At 43.0% G+C, this 16,919-nt stretch overlaps 1 protein-coding gene across 2 annotated transcripts in view; it reads left to right on the top strand.

Moving 5' to 3' along the window:
* SAR1B (secretion associated Ras related GTPase 1B) overlaps window positions 1-16,919 on the top strand; it is a 33,154-nt gene that overhangs the window by 3,442 nt on the left and 12,793 nt on the right. For both annotated transcript variants that reach the window (XR_014788394.1, XM_084838921.1), the window contains exons 2-3: window positions 11,106-11,181; window positions 16,179-16,298. Coding sequence is in view for 1 of the 2 variants with exons in the window: in XM_084838921.1 (XP_084695047.1) it covers window positions 11,124-11,181; window positions 16,179-16,298 (178 nt within the window). In the remaining variant the exon portion in view is untranslated. The remainder of the gene's footprint in view (window positions 1-11,105; window positions 11,182-16,178; window positions 16,299-16,919) is intronic.

Below are 16,919 nucleotides of genomic sequence, written 5' to 3'. Positions count from 1 at the left end.
TTGTGTCTACAGAAGGTGATCTATGATCTACTTGGTATCACCTAATATAGAGAGGCTTCTAATTTGTTTAGGCTGCAGTCCTGTATCTATTTATCTCGGAGTGGCTCAATGGGACTTAATTTCAAGTAGACATGGATAGGATTGTAGCCTTACAAGCTTTTTAGACAAAAACTGTATTGAGAGTGGATGGAGACAGATGTATAAAATCAGAGGTCCAAAGTAAGGTCTCATGTAATCCCCCCCAACATGTTCTCACAACAGGCTACATAATAAAATATAATAAATAGATAAATTGAATTTACAATGCAGAAAATTCACCCATCAGACTGCTATCCTCAGTGAACTGCACCAAATCAAAATAAATACTGAAAGAAAATATCTTCAAGCTTTGAAGTCCTTAGGTGGTAGGTTATCATGAGCTGACAATATCCATTGTGTTGTCACAGTAATAAGAAGGAATGCTAATCTGTAAATAGTGGAAGAGATGAGAATGCAAATAGGAAAGGAGATAAGAATGCATCAACCAGATTTTAAAAGGAAGACTGATTTAAAAGGAGTAAACTTGTGATACGTCCAGGCCTTGAAACATTAATCTTCTAACAGAACAGGAAGCTCATGACCACATCAGCCCAAATTTCTAGCTTGATATAATGTGTCACACCTTTACGTTTCTGTGCTATTCATTATGGAAGATCTTTATGAGGCAATAGGCTTCTAACCGTAGAACTTTGTCAAAGAGGACATGTTATCACGGAGGTCCTGATTTGGAAAGCAGTGCATGGACTAAGAACTGTGCTGTGTGTTTATTTGTATTAGTGCACAGTTACATAAAATTATCGTTGGATTTTTGTGAAGGCCTTTGACTGAAACTATAAACTTGCAACTGTAGTTTAGGAGATACCTGATACCTTAAATAGCACAGCATTTATTTTTAAGGTTGCTGTTCGGCTATCCCCTTTCTTTCCCTGTGTTGTGTTCTCTTCTGACAATCAGGTTTCTGGCCCAGCACTAAAGTTTTAAGGTGCCTTTTTATATTGTCATTTTATTTGCTTGGATGTAAGATTAATTAAGCAGGAATGGTTCTTCAGAGTAGTCTATTTGTTTTCTTTTTTGTTACCAAAGTGAGAACTGACCATAACTATTAAAAGAAACATGCAGCCTTTTTACACTTTCTAACCTGCTCTAATAATATGGGTGGAAAACAGGCTGCTTTTGGATCCTGTATCAATGGCTGTTTGGGATCTAATGTGACTACATCACCATGTCCTAGTATTTTGTTTTAGTTACTAAGAGTAAGCTCAGAGACTAGTTATTAAGGACAAATGGATTGTTGCAGGTTGCAAGACAACATGGAATTATAGCTTTGATTTAATATGGAGCAGTGGCTTTCAAACTGTGTTCCACAGAGCCCAGAATTCCACAAAACCAGAGTATGGGGTGTCATTGAATCATGGGTTGTCATTACGTGTGAGCCCTACACTGTGGTTTAACTGTGGGTTGTTAACCATGAACAATCCAGAAAAAGAACCCATGATTTGTTGTTGGGTTGTGTACTTTGAGTTCTTCATGGATACCAACCCATAGTTAAACCATAGTGCAGGGTTCGCTCATAACAACAACCCACAATTCAATGACAACCCATACTCAACTCATATTCTGGGTTGTCATTCTGCGCGAACCAGGTCATTGTTATTGAACCAGCATATACTGCCAAAGGAGCATTCAATTACAGAAGTCATGTAAAGATTCCTGACCAAGTTCTGTTGAATTAAAAATGTGAAAACTCTGGCCAACAGAAGCTGATCCAGTAAAAGGTACCACCTCACTCATTTGGTAGGTCGCAAACTGTAGTTTGTGTAATGCACCCCTAATAGTGTTCTGTAGAACCAGATAGACATAGAATTTTACAGTTCATATGAGTTAGCATTTAGGTGTTCATCTGTTTTTGTGGGGGAAAATCTTACAGAAATTTTCATGTATGTGGCTTGGTTCATCTGGAAACTCTTGCTTGTTCTCAGAAGTAATCAGACAGTACTTTGCTGACACAGACCATAATATTTTTTGTTTTATTTGTGAATGGAATTTACTGAGGAATAGAATTCTTTCACACATAGGAAATTGTTTAAAGTACAGACAGTTCTTGGAAGTATTAAGGGAGGGCTAAGTAAATAAAGCTGATCTGAATTTTGCAGAGTCACGTTGTAGACTTTAAACTTTCATTTGCCAAGCTGTTTCTAGGAGATTATGGACCTGGAATTACGAAAATGCAAAGTACGATGGTTAAAGTGCACCTAGGTTGTATGTTATCTCTTCCAGTACTTTTTCTTACAAGAGTTTTTACTTGATATTCCAACATATAAATTTTTCTTGAGTGAAATCTGTTCTAGTTATTTCTCTGTCTTCTGAATCATTCCTCAGCTGAAAAATAAAAATACTCAGAATAGTTATAAAAGTTAGCAATTAATAAAATAATTAGTTTAGAAATTACCTTCCTGTATAATGTTCCATATTAATTAGCAAGTCTGTGTATCTGTCTTCCACTTTGGAAACCTTTTGCCAGTGTAGGTGGGAAAGCATTATACCATTGTTAAGCTTAACATTGTACCATTATTAGGCGAATCCCTGCCACCTAGGAATTGGGGAGGGGGGCCTTACAGCAAGGCTGCCTGTGTATGCAGCAGACCATTCCCTTCCCTTCTCTCACACATTTGTATATTTACTCCCAGTTAATTCAAGCTGAATCAACCCAAGTTGCCATCTCCTCAAATTTATCTGCCAGCTTACTTGGTTGGGCAATGGTTACCATGTATAACAGGCCTCAAAAGCCATTATGAGCCCTGCCTTTGCCTAAATCTTTCCCAAAGGACTAATATAAGGGATCTAGAATTAAGACCACTTATTAAAATGGATGCAGAATCTTATAGACTCGAAGTAGCTGAGATCTAAAACATTGTCTCCGTGTTCTCATTGCAGAAGACTGGGAGAGAAGAAAGAGCTTGGGTACATATAGGTCAACGGAAGTAAAGTGCGTGCGTGTATGTGTGTGTGTGTGTGTGTAGAATTTCACAGTGTATAACAGCTGTGAATTTGTGGGACTGGAGTGTAACAAGAAGGCACTGCATACAGGAGAAGGGGATGTTGGCTGCTCTTGCATAATATTACTTAGTACCCTCCCTTTTTGTCTTTTTCTTTTTTGCTAGGCAGAGATAGAGGTAGCAGCAACAATAATAGAAAGCATTTCTGCTGGATTCTGCTGTTCCTAAATCATATTTACATACCCCTTGTGACTTTTTAGTGGTCATCTCACTGCTGGCATATCTCTAAATGCCCTACAGTCATAGCCTTAGGTGTTTAGGCAGGGGTGTGTAAGTTGCATTAATTTCCTTGGCCTGCAGTGAGAAGTGTAAAATCAACGTTTCAAAAAGGACTGTGGTATCTTGATTTGTCTCTGGCAAAACCACATCATTCTGAAACTAAGGACATCACCTATGTTTTGTGGGGTTCCCTCTAGAGCAGGGATGGGGAACTTCAGGCCTGAGGGCCAAATCCAGTCCTCGTTGGGTCACTCTGAGGTTCACCAGATGGCCCTATCACCTTTCCCACAGCCATCAATTGTTTGGTGTTTTCCTGGCTTTTGTGCAGTTCCCCCCCACACACACACATTCTAAAAGGTTGAAATGCCTCTCTTAAGGTTTAGTTACTGACAGTAAGAACTTTAGGCTACAGTATGCTGGGGGTGGTTGTATTTTTGGCCCCATCCCTTTTGCTTTTGGCCCAACCCACCACTGGAACATGGCCCTCAAGAGGTTCCCTGAAATTGATTTCAGGCCTCAGGCTGAAAGAGGTTCCTTACCCCTGCTCTAGAGTAAGGGATGTCCATCATTTCTACCCAGGTCAGCTCTGTTAATGAATTTTATTTATTTATTATGGGCAGTATCCAACAGTGCCTGCATGCCAGCAGAACCCGCAGCTAGCGCAATCCTTAAGCAAATGGAAATGAGCAGAAATACCTATTTCTGGAACTGGGCAGATCAATGGAGTTTGCAGAAGGGAGCTCTGCTGATATTTCTGATTCCAGAAATAAGTGTTTCTGCTCATTTCCTAGGTTGCTTTAGGACGTACTAGCTTCTTGTAGTGCTAGTGGTAGGCCCTGCTGGCACAACAGAAACAGCAGGAGCGCAGCAGCATTATAAGGATACTGCCCTATATTTTTAATCCACCCAATAATAAATGTTAAAAGGAAGAGTGTAGCCATGTTGGATCAGACTGATTAATTTCTCAAGTCCTATCGAGGAGGGGAGGGAGGCAGTAGGTTATCTTTGTATTCACTTTTCCCACACCGTTTATAACATTTATTGAATATTGTGTCCCCATCTAATAATGTCAATGTATAAGTTCCGGCCACCATGTGAAGATAGTTTCATATAGTAACTCATTCATGTGCAGTAAAAAGTAAACCTTATCTTTTTCTGACATTTGCAATGGCATGGTGTAGTTTGCCACATGGAGTGATCCAAAGGAGCCTCTATGGTAAGATGTGCCATTTCCCTGATTAATTTTAATTAATTCATTTTCAGTTAATCTATTAATCTAAGGGAGTTATAGTTTTTCTATAACTCCCTTAGTTCTACAGTATACTTCTTGAGATGGTGTGTGTCCAGAACCACTCTCAGAATTCCTAAACTGAAGTTCGCTGTAGTGGGATTTATATAGTGATTTATATAGTGGCTTGCTAATAATTTCAGTTTTATTTTCAGTCTTTTCGCTAATCACAGAGCTGTCCTTTATATTGCAACTGGGCTGGCAACTTGCAAAATATGGATTGGACATCTAGACCAAGGCTCCCAAATACCCAAGGTTCATCTCTAGGCCACATTGCACCGAACACATGATAATAAGAATAAACATGCTAGCTAGTATAATACATTTAGTACTGACATGTTCCATAGGTAATAGAAAGTGAAATAGGAGATGGGAAGATGCCTTCCCTTACCCTCTGCCTATTTCGTGGTAGTGGCCGGAGTGATAGGGTGACCCATCCCACTCCCAGTCCTTGAGACCACTGCTACAGTGCATGGAAGATGGAAGATGGAAGTGCATGGAAGATGGGGCCCAATTTTTCAGGCCTACCCATTCTCTTTGCTTAGCCTAGAGTTGCTCAGATAACCAAATGGTAGAGTGGTGGTAGAGGGCTCTCATCCTGTCCTGCAGGCTATCTGTCACTGTCCATGTTGGAGACTCCATCATGGGAAGTTGATGTGTCTCCCCCGACAGCTGCAGTTGCCTCCCTTTTATTTTGGTTACGCTTCAGTGTCCCTGAGACAGAAGCCCTAAACAGGCTTTTATATCAAGATTCCTGATGGCAAACCCCTTGCTCTTATGTGGCAATAGTAATATAAAACCAGCACTCACAACTTAATAAGGTCTTGCGAATAAGCCCACAAAAGTTAGTAGCCTGCCAAATAATTTATTAGCCTGCTGGGGGCTGGCAGAGGACTGATGCAAAGCTCTCTCATTCCTCCAGCAGCCTCTTGCATTTCTGTGCTGAATAAGGAGGAGGGAACATCACTCCTTTGGTGGGCCGCGTGGTGTCTGTACGGGGCACAGAGCAAGGAGGGAGCGCTCTGCTCCTCCTCGGCCAAGCTGCTCTTCCTCTTGCATGCAGTTCCGTCTTGCTTATGGCTACCAGGCAAGTGCTTAAATACAAGGTTGCCATACTCCTGCCCCTAGTACTTTCACTATTGCAGAGCATTATTACTAGCATGATTACAAAGCAGGGGTGCAAAACTATTGGGACTGGAAAGAGTTCATGCTATTTTTTTTTCTGCTGAGTATCACATCAGCTATCCTCCCCTTCCATAGTATGCTTGAACCCTATATATTAACTATGTTGTTTTAATGTAATTGTAAAGAAAATCTCCAGAGGCCTCTGTTTTGGTCCATGGGTCTGCTTAACTTAAAAGGATCCCTCCAGCTTAATAGAACAGGTCATTAAGAAGTTATTTTCACCTCTGAAATCTGAGCAGTTATTTTGCATCATGCCCTGTGCACTGATACGTATGTTACTTGAGTAGGTAGGTTTTCTAAGCCTCCTGGAAGCTTTTCCTGTTTGGTATTTTGTTCAAGCAATAAATAAACCAGATGACGTGTATGTACTGCTGTGTTTGCTTGTTTGTGACCTTTGCTTTTCAGACGTGTAAGTGACAGCTTTTACACATGATGTTGTGTAACCTGGAGTTCATGTGACAAGTGTGTTCTGTCCTTACTATTTTCTTTAATCACATGTCTTATATCCGATCCGTTGTTTAATGGGTCAACCTAGCCTTTTACAGCATAATCTTATACCTACTTACTTGGGAGTAAGTCCTACTGAAGTCAGTGGGACTTCTGAGTTAGTCTCTTGTTCTAATGGGAGGCAAATGTTAACATCACAGATCCTAATGTTCTTTTTTTTCCGCACTTCATATGACAGGTCTCTGCTTTCATGTTGACACCTGAAGATTCTGTATTTGTTCAATACAGTAACAGTATTCAGAAGTCTAGAAAAGCATAACCCCCCCGCGGCACATGAATATAGCTAAACAGTGGTTGTAGGCTTTGATTCGTTGTTGAACTGTTCCTGGCTACTCTGGTGAAAATGTTATCCCAGGCTAGAGACACTTGCCAGCTGACTTGCGGCAGCCTTTCCCAACCTGGTGCCCTCCAGATGTGTTGGACTTGTTGTTGTTGTTTATTCGGTCAGTCGCTTCCGACTCTTCGTGACTTCATGGAACAGCCAGAGCTTCCTGTCGGCCGTTGCCACCCCCAGCTCCCCCAAGGTCGAGTCCATAATTCCCTGGGAATTATTCCCTGGGAGGGTATCAGGTTGGGGAAGGCTGACCTATAATGACTATTCTTTGTTTCCAGGTGAACAGGAAGGGAAGTGTTATATATGGTCCTTCTTTTGTCCTGGCAATTAGTGTTCCCAGATGACTCATCTAAATTTGTCAAGTGGGATAACAATACGCTTGTGGCAAATAACTATTGTGGCAAGTCTGTGTTATCCTAAAACTGGAGTACCCTTCCAAAGGAAGTGCCATTAGGCTAAAGGCACATCTCCTACCAACTTAAGGTCCAAGCGACATGTTATGATGGACACAAGGTGGCTGCTGAAACAGCCTCCCCAGGCGATGTTCTCACTTCTCTGCTTAGTTGTGTTACCTTATCAGAGATACATTTCCGCAGTACCCCTTTCACATTGAGTGCCACTCACAGGGGCAGGAGGGGACAGAGAAATTCACAACTTAATGGAAGTATGTCACAAATAAATGAAACTACTCAATGACATGGTTCACACGATCCCTTTACTCAGAAGTCCCACTGACTTGTTTAAGCTGTGATGCATGCCAGGCACCATTTGCATATTACCTGCCTGGGCACAGTTTGTTGTGTCACCTGAACCCGGATTGTTGGAGGGGGAAACACCCCTCAAATAGCCCAGTAACAGCCCATGGGTACTCGTGGCAGCTACTCAGTGACCAGGTTCGCATGATCGTGAAGGGGAAATAAGCCATGGTGGCTTCTCCCTCCCTGCACATGCTGGTCCCGAGCTGCATAATTACCCTCCCTGGGTACAGGTTGTTGTTGCATCCAAACCCGGTGAGGGTGGCTGGCTGGGGTAGTTTACAAACCACCCTGAAACCCATGACTTCTTCTAGGCTATCAGGGTGGTTTGTAAGCCACCCCAGCCACCCACCCTCACTGGGTTTGGACAACAATCCATGCTTGCAAGGGTAATTACACTAATTAGGCAGCTTGTGACAGGCACCTGCATGGAGGGAAAATAAGCCATGGTGATTGTACGAATCCATCCACTGTCTGATGTAATGTGCCTTGGCCTTAAGATCCCAATACTTGCGGCATTGCTGGGAGTGAAAGGATGTGCCTGACACCTTTGCAAATTCTTTTTTGGTAATATAAAGTACTATAGAAGTGCAAAGTTTGTTCTAAATACATTTGCAATATCCTTTTGTTCTAGTTAGAACCTTGCTATGATTTAGAGAGACTCTGAGCTCAAGAGATTTGCATAAGACAAAGCAGCAAGTCAGAAGCAGTTGTTTTCTCCTGTCACAAACATTTTCATGCATCACGCACAATACTTGAGCGTTGTAGTCCTTACAAAACAAAATAAGGGTAGTGTCCTTGAATTCTGGGTACAGTTTCTAGCCAGCTTAGAAAAGCTGTTGACCATCTCTGTGTTGCAACAGATAATAGGTAATAGAAGGGTTTCAGGCTTTTCTTGTGCAGCTTTTACCAAGGTGTTATTGTCTTATCACAAAGATGAGGTTATTTGAGCCATGGGAGCCTTCTTTGAGGTCTCGACCACAGTGTAAGAACCTGCAAGGCTTTGAGCGTTTGTCATTCAACCTGCAGCGCACTCCTATCCATTCGGTCTTCATTAAGGATGTACATCTAAAGCGGTGGTTAGAGATTCTTGTATCCACCAAGAAGACTGGAAAAAACTGATCCATAGCTATCCTGGTGGTGCAGCCTGCTTCCAAGCAGGCCACAAATGCGAATGAAACATTTTAACTAGCTGGAGACAGGTTTGATCTTAACTGGAGGTAGGGCAGTGCAGTGATAAGGAAACTGGATTTGCTCTTTAAGAGCCCTGGGATCCAAGGCTTTGAGTCTACCACATGTTTCCATAGACATGTTCCTGGTAATAGTGAACCAGTGCTCCTAGCAGCTACTTCAATCATGGTGCTCCTAATGGGCATTGAGGCTGACGAGGAGAATGGGCAGTGTGCCTTCAGGACTGATTCCCATCATTGTGCCGTGTGTCTTGGCAACGTTCTGCTCACGGTGCCAGAGTTTCCAGGAAGAAAGGGATGCTTGCTCTGCTTCTGCTCTTCCTCCTGTGCAGACATGTACTTAAACCACTCAGCCCTGTTCATAGGAGCACACCAACCCTGGGCAATCTAAACCATTAAAACCTGTGACGGCATAATAAAGGAAGAATCAAAATGTTCACTGGGCACTAGATAAGAATCTTTAAGTCCTGTAGGCTTCCAAGTCGGTAACTAGTAAAACCTGCTCCCCTAAATGAGAGATATTATTTTAGCTTACTTGGAGGGCATGTCATTCGCATAAAACTATGTACAACTTGATTACAGACATACAGCGATATGTTCAGAATGTTGTTGGTAGTACTGCAACGCATTTTCTGGGTGAATTTCTTTGGCATAAAAATGGGGTTTCAGGGGAAGCTGAAATTTTCATTAAAAGACCCCAAATGTGGCTCTTTCTAGCCCCTTTGCTTCGAACCCTTTTGAATTGTGCTCTCTTTTTGACAGCATGTTTACTCCCACCCGGTCATGGAGCACATAGTGACTGTGATGTCACTATGCCATGGTGACTATACCATGTAGCCAATTGGCTATTGGGCATGCTATGGAGGGAAAACAAAGCCCTGGTTTTGCCACAGTATTGAATGGAAGGGAAGAAGAGGGTACCCATGCTGGCAGGCAATTATGGGAGTTGAAGTCCAACTGATCTGGAGGGCACCATGTTGGGGAAGGCTAGGGTACATATTGGCTGTTGCTATTTCCTGCTTCTGCTGTGAACACTTTTGCACCTTGGCAAAGGTCCTCTACAAGGGCTCTTTTTCAGGGGGTCTGAAAATATTAATGAAACTCCCCCCCCCCGCTTATGCTCTCCACTGTTACCTTTCTGAGAACCTTCAGAGAACATATCACTGCTGTAGCCTCTGCATTTCATTTGAATTATATGGTATGCCTTCTGTGACATTACCTGAACAGCTGGAGAAGGCCACATTGCTAATATTTTAGGATGGAAATGACCCACCCAAAATGGCATTGACTCCAATTCTGGGAAAGCTAATTTATATATCAGGGGTCCCCAACCTTTTCAGACCTGTGGGCACATTTGGGAATTTGATAAACTGCTGTGGGCGCCACCACAAAATGGCTCCCATGGTGGATGTGGCTAGTTGCAAAATGGCTGCCACAAGGGCGTGGCCAGCCCAAAGTGACCTAAAGAGATGGGGGGGTAGCTAGAAGTTGGGAGGGAGGAGGAAATAGCAAGGCAAAGGGGTAGAGGGGAGAGAAAGAGAAAGGCTAGGGGCTAGAAAGACAGAGAAAGGAAACCCTAACATTTCCCAAGGGTTTTTTTTTTAAACAATTTTTTTGAAGGGGGCAGGAAGGGGAGAGTTTTGTGGGCACCAATGGAGGTCCCCACGGGCACCATAGCACCCGCAAGTGCCGTGTTGGGGACCTCTGTTATATATTTTGCTAGCATTGTGAGCTTGTTCCCCCCATCCCCATTATGCTATTCCTACAAGTAGACTGAGCCAATTCACATGTCATGACTACTCAGGTTTTTTAAAAACTCTGAGTGTAGTTGTGAATGAGCTGGAGCAAGTGATCGTGCTGGCTGAGATAAACAACCCAGGGATACTCCAGTCCATGGGTTATTTATTGTGAGTCCGAACACGGAACTCTAGGTTGTTGGGGGAGAGACGACCCAGAGTTGGAACCCAAGTTTAAACATTTGGTCTCTCCCCCAATAACTCAGGTTTCTGTTTAGATGTCATGATAAACAAGAAACTAAACATGTTTAGCTTCTCGTTTGTAGTGGGAGCAATCAGGGAACCAGCACGCTCCCTTCCTCCCATTTGTTCACAGCTACCCTAGGTAGTGGTGCTGTGCGAAGCAGGCCTGTGTGTATGAGCAGGTTGTGTCCTCCAGCCTCCGCTCCAACACCGGACAGGTTGAGAGAAGTACTTATAGTGAGTTTCCTGAGCAGCACAGGAGAACTGATATCTGAGAAATACCACTTCAAACCCTGTTGGTCATGAAGAGCAAGTTATATGGTTGTTTTCAGTGTGGCCTTAACATTTCTTTAAAGCATAAAAATGTTTGCTTCTCTAATATAGTCTTTAAGGGTTCAGTCAATCACAGTTCTGGTGGTTTCACAACAGAAAAGCTAAAGTGATGCGCCTCTGGATATACTGGGGTTCTCTTCCCCCACCCCCAACTCTGTATGCCATTTCAATAGAGTTTAAATGCCATTTGATGCATATAATTTCTTCTGTTTTCTTTCAGAACCTGTAAGGTTTGGACATGTCCTTTATATTTGACTGGATTTACAGTGGTTTCAGTAGTGTATTGCAGTTTTTAGGTAAGACACTTACAATTCCACACTGATGCTGTCATTTCCATTCATCTGTAGATATTTTCTGTATAGTTCCACTTGACAAGCTTCACATATTTCTGCTACTAATGGCTCTTCTTATGAAATAGCTTCAGCCCTCTTCTTCTCCTTTGGTATCCTGAACGGTTTCCCTTTAGTTATAGGAAAACATTACACTAATACATGTTGTATTTCTGGAGTTACTCATATGTTACACTGTTTGCCAGAGAAGTGTGACTTTAGTTTATACTGTCATCCATTGTACAGTTTAAAGCCCAGCAATGTAAGTCGTAATACAGGCATCATTATGCTGGGCCTGGATAACCTTGGGCAGATATTGGTAATATAGAAGTGTTTGAAATGAGGTACCCTAACCCAACAAATATGGCAGTACAGGAGATACATTGACATGCATGTTTATGATTGGCATAGAAGTGTTTTTCATAGGACCTAATCTTGTAGTTCATTGTAGTATTACTAGCTAGGAAGTCACTCACTAGTTAGTCTATCACTGTATAATTTCTGTTCCCCATACCCTCCCAAAAGAGTCCTACCATCAGCCACTAGACATTTGAGTCTGCCATATACTCCTGATCACTTCCATTACCACCACACTGTCTTGATGTATACCTGCTGGCCAGTCCATCTCACTAGCTCCCCACGCGCCTGGGTTAATTTTTCTTTACATTTTGCCATGTCATGCAACCCATCTTTCCTAACGATTCCCCCTTTTCCCTGCACTCCCACCTGTGGCATTAGTAAATAAATAAATAAGCCTGCTTCTGGCAGTTGAAAGGTGAACTACAGATAACATTTGGGTTTGTTATAACATCATGTGTCAGGCATTTCTTTTTTGCTGTGCAAGAAATCGGAAGCTGCTAAGCCAATGGCAGCTGGCAAGGGGTGGGGAGCAGAAGAGTATGTCTGGTGGATAATGTGAGAAAGTTGCTTGACAGTTGCCAGAATCAGGTAGCACCCTTCAGAGGGCTGACTCCCTTTTCTGAAAAATCCCAAGTCTCATACCATTAATATTCATGTATGCACACAAAATGGCACCCATTATTGCCACTAATTAATGCTTCATCCATTACAGTCTGTCTCCTGCCTCACTAGCTTCTGTACTACTACCAAAATAAATCTTGAATTGTGGGTATTAATAGAGCCTTATTAGAAAACTAAAATATAGTGGCATTTTAATCTGAGTGTATAAAATGTCAGAACAGCCATCCCACATACCAGTCAGCTGTTAGTTTAAAGGCATTGTCAATGTACTTCTCTTCAGGTCTCCCTGGAGGGGGAGCACGCCTCTTCTAATTTATTGAAACTGTCATTGATTCTTGCAAAGCCTTCTTATCCCCACTGAACTGCCTGCAAATGACTTCGGATGGGCCTTCCTACATTGTCCAGTTTGGAAGCAATTAAAGGCACCTTTGTATCATACTATGCTTAGCAGCAGCGAACTTTGTCCTTCAGATAATTGTGAGCTGCAGTTTTGCTTGGGGCTTATCTTGTGCAACAGCGGAATTTGCTTTGTGAGTGATGATATATTCTGTTCTACTCGCTAGCATAACAAACAGAATAAATTGTACAAACCAGCAACTGAACCCACAATTACAGGTACCACTAACTTCATCTGAAGAAGAACCTGGGTAAACATCCCAATCCAGTGCATCTTTACTCAGATGTAAGTCCATCTGTGATTAATGGGGCTTACTCCCAAGAAAAGATGCATAGGATCATTATTTTGTATTTAAAAAGTTGAGATACTATTTTTGTAAATTTCTTAAAATATATATATTTATCTTATTGAGAAGAGTAAATCATCTTAATACTACCCACGTTAAAAAACAACTCCTCCCTGCACAGAAAGTAAGCGTGTTTGGAGCTGGATATGCCTGATCTCATCTGATCTCAGAAGCTAAGCAGGGTCAGCCCTGGTTAGTACTTGGATGGGAGACCGCCTGGGAATCAGGCTTCCTGCATTGAGCAGGGGGTTGGACTTTATGGTCCTGTTAGGCCCCATCCAACCCTATGATTACTGTAGTGCGTTGTACATGGGACTGCCTTTGAAGACTGTTCAGAAACCGCAGTTGGTTCAAAAAACAGCAGCTAGATTACTGGCAGGGACCGAGTGAATGGAACATATCACTCCAGTTCTAAAACTGGATCCTGTTCCATTTCCAAGCACAATCCAAAGTGCTGATGTTAACCTTTAAGGCCCTAAAGGGCTTTGGGGCTGGATACCTTAGCATATTTATTCCACCATGTGAGCCTGCACATGTATTAAGATTTACCTCAGAGGTCTATCTCTGGGTCTCACTTCCATCAGCAGTGAGGCAGGTGGTGACCAGAGGTAGGATTGGGGCTGCCATCACCACTCTGTGGGCAGGACCCACCTTTAGCTATCTGACAAACATGGGGTGGCTTGGAGCTGTCATTTAAATTTTCTGCAATGCCGCAGAACTCCCGTAGCATAGTGTTGCTCCAAGGCATTGTGAGAAATTTAAATGGCATCTCCCACCGGAAATTAAAATGGTGGCCTGCTGCCACCGCCTGCTCATAAGAGGACCGCCAGAGGGTATGATGCTGAGGACCTCCTCAAATCTGGAGCCGGCTCTGGATAGTACTTTTCAGAGGCAGTATCCTGGCTTTGAAATCTCTCCCCAGGGAAGTTTTACTTGGTGCTGACTCTGGTAAAACGGTGAAAACTGTTTTATTTTCCTAGGCCTCTTAAATTTGTTTTTAACTTGTTGTTTTAAAAATCTGTTACTGTTTTAATGATTTTTGTTATGGATTTTAAATTGTACCATAAACTGCTTAAACTCCCTTGCAAAGTAGTAAATTACAGCATAGTAAAATGCTAAAAAATATATAACGAATGCATCATTTAAAGCCAGGTTGCACAAGGTAAAGAGCTCCACTGCAATTTTGAAGCAAATATATTGCAGCATTGACTTCACGACACACACAGTTCATCCACATCCGAAGGCATATTGGTGCTTTTTGTCACATCGTGAATGTGTCTCAAATAGTTTTGTGCACATAAACAGTGTACATGATTCTCCTTTCCACAGAGAAGCATGAAAAGCATAATTTGTGAATTAGGATCCACCTTCACAGCACCCTGGGAGGGCCTGCCACTGACCCTTGACCCTCCCTGCTGCTGAGCTCCTGCCACCTGCTCCCTTTGTTTTCTTTTGCCTGTTTGTGAGGATTGGGCCCCCTCTGGTGGGATCGCCCCTCTTCAGCACCGCTTGCTGCCTGTGGCAGCTCCTCCTCCCTCTTCCCCGCAGAACCTCCACCAAGAACTTAGCCCAGTGAGCAAGTAGCAGTGGCAGCGGCCATTTGCCCTCTGCCTCTGCATGGTAGTGGCAGGCGCTGCTCCTAGCTGCTGTGGCTGCTTGCCTGCCTGGGCACGTGCGCAGTCAGTGAGAGCAGTGGCAAGCAGCAGCAGCTGCAGGAAGCATCAGTGCCTATCCTCTCCCTCTGTGCAGCAGATGGGGGAAAGGAAGAGGAGCTGGTAGCACTTGGTGGGGGCGGGGGTCGCCTGCCAGCACTCATCCTGCCAAGGGCTCCCATAACCTGAAGCCTGCCCGACATATGTGAACGGATACTTAAGAGCGCAATCCTATCGAGGTCTGAACTCAGAGGCGTCAGCCTATCCTAAGCAGGGCAGGAGAAGCACGGAGGGGATTGTGCCCTCTGCGCTTCCGCTGCCCTGATTTTTTGGCTAGATGGCTGATTGTGGCTGTCTAGCCGCAGGAGCACGGAGTGGGGAAGGAGGCTGCTGTACGACACATTGGATGTGTCGTACACACAGTTCCACTCTCCCGGCCCCGGAACACTCCCGGCCACATCCCTTTTTGGCCCCTCCATGCTCCTCTTGTGAACGCAGAGGACAGGGCTGTTCAGCACGGAAGTCGGGGGAGCGTGGGCTCCGAGGTCAGTTCCTGGAAAACAGTATATCCTATGGCCGTCTAGCTGCTGTCTAGCAGCCATAGGATTGTTCCCTAAGAGGCTCAAACAAGTGTTTCTGAGGGCTTGCCCGGCAAAATTTCTGAGTATCCAATCTTGTCCACCTTGGTGTCCAGTGGCAGAATTCACCATTACTCGGTAACCTCTTGGAGCAACCCTTATCTTGAAACGTTTTAATATATTAAATAAAGCATGTGTTTTGGGGGGTTAGAACGTATTCCTTGTAACTCTAAAATACAACCTTGCATTTTCCGTTACTTCTATGATTACACATACTAATGGAAAGTGCTTTTTGTTTTTGTTTTAAAACCTTTCTGCATTTTAAGTTTGTTATGTAAACTTCTGTTTATATTTTGCTTTGTTTTCCTCTGTTTTTGCGTTTCTTCTTCTCTTTTTCTGTTTCCTTCCCCTTTGCCCTTCTCTCTCCTTTTTATTTTATCTCCTCTCTTCCTCTCCTTTTTTCTCTATTTCATTATTGATGGGTCCTCTTAAGAATACTGTAATGTTGGAAACTGTAGAAGATGATTATGTTGTTGGTGTTCTTTGGTTCATTTATAAAGATAAAGGTAGAATAAAAAGTATTGGGGGGGACTTTCTGCATTTTGTTATGAGCAGGGAAAAGCTCACTCCAAACTGACCTAGACCTTATTCACACATAACAACTGAGAGTATGGGTTGAGTATGGGTTGTTGTATTGTGGGTTGTTGATGAATCGTAAGTTGTTGCTGCATGCGAACCTTGCACTATGGTTTAACTAGGGGTTGTTAATAACAAACAACCCAGGAAGAGAGCCCATGGTTTGTTGTTGAGTTGTGAACTCTGGGTTGTTTGTGGTTCACTGTATTTGCATGTACAAGATGTTTTGAGATCATGTGGCAATATAGCTATTGGTATGTTCCATCCTAACAGCTTGCTGGTGTAGCAAATCTTAGCATCAGTCTTACCATTCTGGTATTATTACATTTGTGGGAAATAGTCCTTATTGACCAGATAGTTTTATCCTTTTTCAGGGCTGTACAAGAAAACTGGTAAACTAGTATTTCTTGGATTGGATAATGCTGGGAAAACTACACTCTTGCACATGCTTAAAGATGACAGACTGGGACAACATGTCCCCACACTACATCCAAGTAAGTCTATGTTCCCTGCTTGTGCTATATGCTTAGTGCTGCTTCAAAGCTCAGGTATGCTTCATTAATTTTTATGCCACCAAATAGCTTGTGGAGAAGGAGATGAGTAAGAAATACAACAGTCGTTCTCAAACTGTGGGATGGGCTCCCCTTGTGGGTTGGTGAGAGAGTGCAAAGCTGCAGGGAGGGACAGGATCCTGACACAGGTGGTGTCTTCCAACAGCCCATACCTGAGTAGATTGAATATCCCCAAGCAGTAGACACTAACATTAATGCCCCAGAATTCTGACATGATTTGAGAAGAAGGAAGTTCAAAAAGAGCAATCCGATGCCCATGGGGAGCCCACAAGAAGGACATGAGTACAACAGCACCCTTCTTGCAACCTTAAACATACCTACTTCTCTAGACTGCACCCTATAGCTCTTAAATGGTCAACATTTACAGGGCCATTAAAACAGAATAATCTAATAAAGCTGTTTAGTTCAGTGGGAGTATGGTTGCAATTCTATGCAGGTGTACTTGAGAGGTCTCACTGACATAAATTGATTTTACCCTTGACCCGAAGCATTTTAGCATGCTTCGGGTCAAGGGTATTAATTGTTTCAGTTCCAAACACTCTG

This window comes from Heloderma suspectum, chromosome 2, assembly GCF_057233095.1.
Source record: "Heloderma suspectum isolate Gila_16-S chromosome 2, 16-S_ref, whole genome shotgun sequence".
Taxonomy (NCBI): domain Eukaryota; kingdom Metazoa; phylum Chordata; class Lepidosauria; order Squamata; family Helodermatidae; genus Heloderma; species Heloderma suspectum.
Note: the sequence above shows the minus strand (reverse complement) of the source record. Positions and strands in the feature narration are given on the sequence as shown.